Consider the following 6,307-nt stretch of genomic DNA (forward strand, 5'->3'; position numbering starts at 1 on the left):
TGTAGAAAATAAAATTCCAAAGTTATTCAAAAAACTAATGGTGCACTTTTATAGCAAATTGATCTGATGTACTATTTTTTTCCCATGTATGTTTAGTTGACTTTTGCCATTTTCCATGACTTGCGGTGTAACATATTATTTAAATAATAATATAATTAAATAAAATCTTACACCGAATAATATAGAGAGTAAGTTGCAGAGTATAAAGTCATTCAAGGTACTTTAAAGGAAATACTAAAGCTCACTACAATGCCTACGACCCAAAAGGAGTAAGAGATAGCCAGTATTCGAAATAAAGCCTTAGGGACAATACAATACACGGGCATTCGCCCTAAAGAAAAACCCAAAGAGACATGAAGTCCAGCATAGAGTAGATTGTGCAGCGGAAACATCCCTTCTCTATTGACCTCGAGCACCTCTCACATCTACTCCCATCAATAAAATTGATGATCATCGCAACGGTACAAGAACAACATACAAGGCAATCAAACAAGCAAAAGGGTAACTTAGAGCCAAAAAGATTTTATCATGCAATCAGATATACTTTCACAGTCCAATATACATACATCATCCAGGCATGTTATGACCTCCCAATCAATACACTAAGACTCGACTCGACTCATCCGGATACATATAATTTGGTCGGATTCAGCGGATGCTCGCACTTGTGTGGATACATCTGCTCACCCCCGAGCTATGTGTTACAAGTGTTACAATGAATCAATTCCCTCACACAAAGTTAACCCTTAATGAATTTCAGACATCTGCTACTCTCACCACATAAGTCAGTCCGCTCTAAGTGAAACTAACTGACTCCTTAGAGTGTCAGGATGCAATCCTTACCTTGAATCCTTACCAAATTATGTAGATGGGGCACCACTATGGACATCCACTAGCAGGGGCCATAGAATTACGTCCCGACCACTGAAGCACGACCTTGAAATCTCACCTAGAAATTTCAAGGAATTACGCATTGATCACAGACCAATCATGTTCAGTCAATCAAGTAATGTTTACCCTACACAATATCTCATGCCAAGCTTTACAACCCATTCTCATTCATAACCAAATGTTGAATCCATACCAACTCATCCTTCCCAAACAGTGAATATATATTTGTATTTCATATCAATACCATGTCTCCTTGATACCAACCATCTCATTTAAATCACATGCCAAGTTCATATCAAACACATCATCCACAATCCATGAATCACATCACTCATGCATAATCATTTATCGCATGCTTTTAATATAACAATTAGATTCAAGCCAGTAATAACCATTCAAGATCAGAGAAACAACTAAACTACAACAATCTTGCGATAAAAACTGCTCTCACTACAGAGCTCTGATTCAACATTGGATCGGTCAAAGTCAAAAGCTATGTGTTAAAATATCAGCTCGATCCAACGGTTAACGAAGTAGTAAATTTCATTTTATGAAAAGTGTGCAGTGCTGTCAACAACACAAATTTAGTGACCTTGCGATATGCTCTCACTACAGAGCTCCAATTCAAGATCCGACCGGTCAAAGTCAATAATTATATGTTAAGGATCAGCTGTTAAAATTTCAGCTCGATCCAACAGTTAACGTAGTAAAAATCTTCATTTTACGTACAGTGAAAAAAAAAATTAGCGTCACATCAATCAATCATACCTGCACGCCATATATTTTTATTCATCAGCTATTTTGCCCTTAGAAATGTTTTTCCATCAAATCTAAGAATTTAGGTCGCCACGTTTTCATTTCAAGAAATCTGAATTTTCATATAATAAATAAATTAAATATATTCTGAATGAAACAAAATAAAATTCCAAAAGTAGTTGCAGGGTGAAACAATATAGTAATCATTCTTGCAACCCATCATGTTTCAGCTGTCACGAATGATTCCAACCAGAATTTGTCTTTAAATAGTTTTCAATGAATTCTTAAAACTTATCACAAGCACAAAATGTTTCCTCTTAGAAAACTTTTCTCACAGTTCTTCCACATTATTTTTAATGATGTGTTGGTAGAACAATCCACCCTCTATCTACTCAACGAATATTTCCCAAAAAAAGTGTAAGTTTTCTCAACCACTAAGTTTTGGGTCTTTAGCTAGAAAAACAACGAAGAGATATAACATTATGAATATGAATTTAATTTATGTATAAAAAATTAATATTACTTTTAATTCAAAATTTTAAAATAATAAATTTATAAATTTTTATTCTTATTTTTATATAATATAAGATTCAGATTCCCATGTGTTTCATCATAAAAGAATTATGTGAATGACATTATAATGTTTTAAAGGATATATTAATATAATCTACGAGTAACATCATATAACTGTATTTCGTATTCTCCCCATCGTTTACATGTCAACTAATTTTGATAACATTTTTACGGTATAACATTTCAAAATAAACTGTTTTTATCTCTTTAACTTCTAACTTTTTAAAAAGTAAAAATATACTAAATGCAATTTTTTCTTCCACTTAAAACAGGTATTTTTTCCTTAAAACGAACCTAAACAAACCCACCCAACATAAGCTCAAAGTTGAAAAGTTAACCCTTATGGGAATTATCACGGTGTTTTGTAGAGGAAAATCAGCACAAATTATTCCCTAAACCATTTATAAAGCACTCACTTAATACTAGAAGCTACCATAAGAAGTTTAGTGCCAAATTCCTCACAGTGCTGACACGAGTGGACAACCAAAAAGCTACGTGTCATTACACCGCAACGTGTCATTACAAGATTACAGCATAATGTAATGTATAGAAATCAAACACTACTCCGTGCATTCAACATATGCGTATGCTACGTTTTTCGAAGAAGAAGATCAAAACCGAGTCTTACACAGAGAAGAAGCTACCATGTCTGCAGCGCAGGTTGATCCTCACGACAAGATGAGAGCGAGGGATGTCAACAAAGTTGCGCGAGGAGAGCAAGCTCCAAGACCCGCTCATGAATACGGCACCGTTTCTCCTCCTCCACCTCCTTCTTCAACCCACACTATCGACGATACCAAGAACAAGAACAAGGTAAAACCTATGCGCATTTCTTCTTTAACTTTTTCACAAAAATTTGAAAAACAAAAACTCGGACAATATAAACATTTTTTTCTTCAATTTTTTGAGTTGGGTTCTTTTACTGTGCAAAAACAGGGGGAAAAGTCAGGGATAGCAGAAAACGGTGCCGAATTAACAGAGAGCAATGATTATAAAACTTGTTATGTAAAATATGTGGAGTATCACAGGTAAGTCAAAATGTTTTTGTATGGCCATAGAATCATAATTCAGAAAGAACCATTTTGTCATAAATGCAAACTATATTCAGATATCTAATTCAGCAGTTTGTGTGGTTTAATCAGATGCGTTCAACAAAAAGGCGAAAAGGCACCCGAATGCCAGAAACTAGGCACGTATTTTAGGTCCTTCTGTCCAACTGAATGGGTGAGTTCTTCTGAGCAATAATTTGAAATCCAAAACTTTAATGATTAATGGAAATAGTTTTGGTTTGATCATGATCGTTGTGGTGAGAATCTCTGGTGTGGATCATCAACTTTTTCTTTTTGTTGTTTTGCAGATAACAGAATGGGATAAAGAGAGAGAAGAGGGAAACTAGCCATGAACATATCTCTCTCTTTTGTTAGGGAAAAAGTTGCTACTTCACCTTTGGCAAATAAGTGAAATAACAATGCATCTTCGTTCTGTATTATGTGTTTTTGGTTCCTCTTCTCTCAGTATAATATGTCAGTACAGTAATACACTGATACCAAACTACACTAATTTATGTTTTTAAATTTAAGATAAAATTATCTTATATCTTAGGCTTTATATCTTACAAATGTTTAGGGTCACCCCAGAAATTTTAACCCTTTCTAATTTTATATGACCTCCTAAAAAATGTTGGTGAATCTGAGAATCTGTGTCCACAGTGTAGTAGAAAATCATCTGATACTTTTTAAGTGCAATAGGGAAATTGTTACATCTTGTTAAATGGTGTGTTTGACTATTATTAAAGTATGATAATTTAAGAAAACAAATTACATAAATGCAAAATAAAATCACCATTAAATATGAATATTTAATTTACTTGAACCCAATGTGATATATAAGACGACTTAATCAATCATATATGTACTTCGCTTCTATATATAAAGTATTAGGGTATGACGTGGTTTAATAGTTTTAATAGTTTTAATTAGATAAAAGAAAATGATAACATGATTATCTTTATCTATAACAATACATTCTTGTATCTATATTTCAATATTTTTTAATTTTATCTTTAATTATTATTTTAAAAATTAATTATTTTATAAATTTTTTAAATTTTTTCTTTTAATAATTATTTTACTTTTGACATAAATATTATTATTTTAATTCGATTTTTTATAGAAATTAAAAGTTAAAAATATAAACAAAATTAAAAATTAAAAAACATAAACAAAATTAAAAAATACAAAACACTTATACGTGATAGTTTCTGTATTTTTGCTAGTAAGACATAATAATACAAATGTGCAAATAAAAATCATAATATATTGAAGAAATAAATTAAAATGTGTATTTTTGCTAGTAAGACATAATAATACAAATGTGCAAATAAATAAAAATCACAATATATTGAAGATATAAATTAAAATGTACAAAAATGATTTGTATTGTTGTGTGTTGTGATGAGTAAGTTGCAATTTTTAGAATTTATTATCAAAATGTAAAAGAATATGAGCAACAAATCGTAACTGTATTGTATTATAAAAATATTGATCAGATTAAAACAGTTTACCATTATTTAAATTTTAGTTTTAATACATATAAGAACATATACTTTAGTATTTTTGTAACTTATTGTAATTTTTAATTTTATATATATATATATATATATATTATGTTATATATTTTAATATAATATTGTCTAGTAGTAGTATTTAAATGAACTATTCTACACGTGAATCAAATATTTATGTTTTATGTTTAAGTTTAATTTTGACAAGTTGTCTGTTAGTCTTTAATTTAAACTCTTGAAAATATTTATACAAAAAATTTAAATTTAAATTTGATTATATATTTATTATTTTGATATTAATATTTATGTTTGATAGAGATTCTTAAAAATATTGAGTGACAACAAATTTTCACTTATTCATTTCTCATCTCCTATCTCTTATTTCTTATCTCTTATCTCTTATCTCTTATTTCTTATCTCTTATTTCTTATCTTTTATTTCTTATCTCACATCTCTTATCTCACATCTCTTATCTCTTATCTCCTATCTCTTATCTCTTATCTCTTATCTCTTATCTCTTATCTCTTATCTCTTATCTCTTATCTCTTATCTTTTATCTCTTATCTCTTATCTCTTATCTCTTATCTCTTATCTCTTATCTCTTATCTCTTGTCTCTTGTCTACCTTTTACCTGTTATCTCCTATCTCTTGTCTCTTATCTCTTATCTCTTATCTCTTATCTCTTATCTCTTATCTCTTATCTCTTGTCTCTTGTCTACCTTTTACCTGTTATCTCCTATCTCTTGTCTCTTATCTCTTATCTCTTATCTCTTATCTCTTATCTCTTATCTCTTATCTCTTATCTCTTATCTCTTATCTCTTATCTCTTATCTCTTATCTCTTATCTCTTATCTCTTATCTCTTATCTCTTATCTCTTATCTCTTATCTCTTATCTCTTATCTCTTATCTCTTATCTCTTATCTCTTATCTCTTATCTCTTATCTCTTATCTCTTATCTCTTATCTCTTATTCTTTCTTATCTCTTATCTCTTATCTCTTATAACTTATCTCTTATCTCTCTCTTATTTCTTATTTCTTAATTCTTATCTCCTATCTCTTATCTCTTATCTCTTATCTCTTATATCTTATATCTTACCTCTTATAATTTATCTAATATCTCTTATCTCCTATCTCATATCTCATATCTCACTTCTCACGTCCCACGTCTCACGTCTTAAATCTCATTTCTCTTATTTCTTATTTGATATCTTATATCTCTTATATCTTATCTTTTATTCTCCTATATATTATCTTTTATTCTCTCATCTCTCATCCCTTATCTCATATCTCTTATCTCTTATATTTTATCTTATCTCTTATCTCTTATCTCTTATCTCTTATCTCTTATCTCTTATCTCTTATCTCTTATCTCTTATCTCTTATCTCTTATCTCTTATCTCTTATCTCTTATCTCTTATCTCTTATCTCTTATCTCTTATATCTTATCTCTTATTTTTTACCTCTTATCTCTGATCTCTTATCTTTTATCTCTTATATATGATCTGTTAATTCTTATCTCTTAT

General features: G+C 30.0%; 1 protein-coding gene across 1 annotated transcript; it reads left to right on the top strand.

Moving 5' to 3' along the window:
- The first annotated feature begins 2,778 nt into the window (after positions 1-2,778).
- LOC114174208 (putative cytochrome c oxidase subunit 6b-like) lies at positions 2,779-3,908 on the top strand. Its single transcript, XM_028058997.1, has 4 exons — positions 2,779-3,033; positions 3,157-3,248; positions 3,363-3,444; positions 3,578-3,908. Exons 1-4 carry the CDS (start codon positions 2,866-2,868, stop codon positions 3,614-3,616), a joined length of 381 nt encoding a protein of 126 aa, XP_027914798.1. The 5' UTR covers positions 2,779-2,865; the 3' UTR covers positions 3,617-3,908.
- The last annotated feature ends 2,399 nt before the right edge of the window (positions 3,909-6,307 follow it).

The sequence above is a fragment of the Vigna unguiculata genome, chromosome 2, assembly GCF_004118075.2.
Source record: "Vigna unguiculata cultivar IT97K-499-35 chromosome 2, ASM411807v1, whole genome shotgun sequence".
NCBI classification, from domain to species: Eukaryota; Viridiplantae; Streptophyta; class Magnoliopsida; order Fabales; family Fabaceae; genus Vigna; species Vigna unguiculata.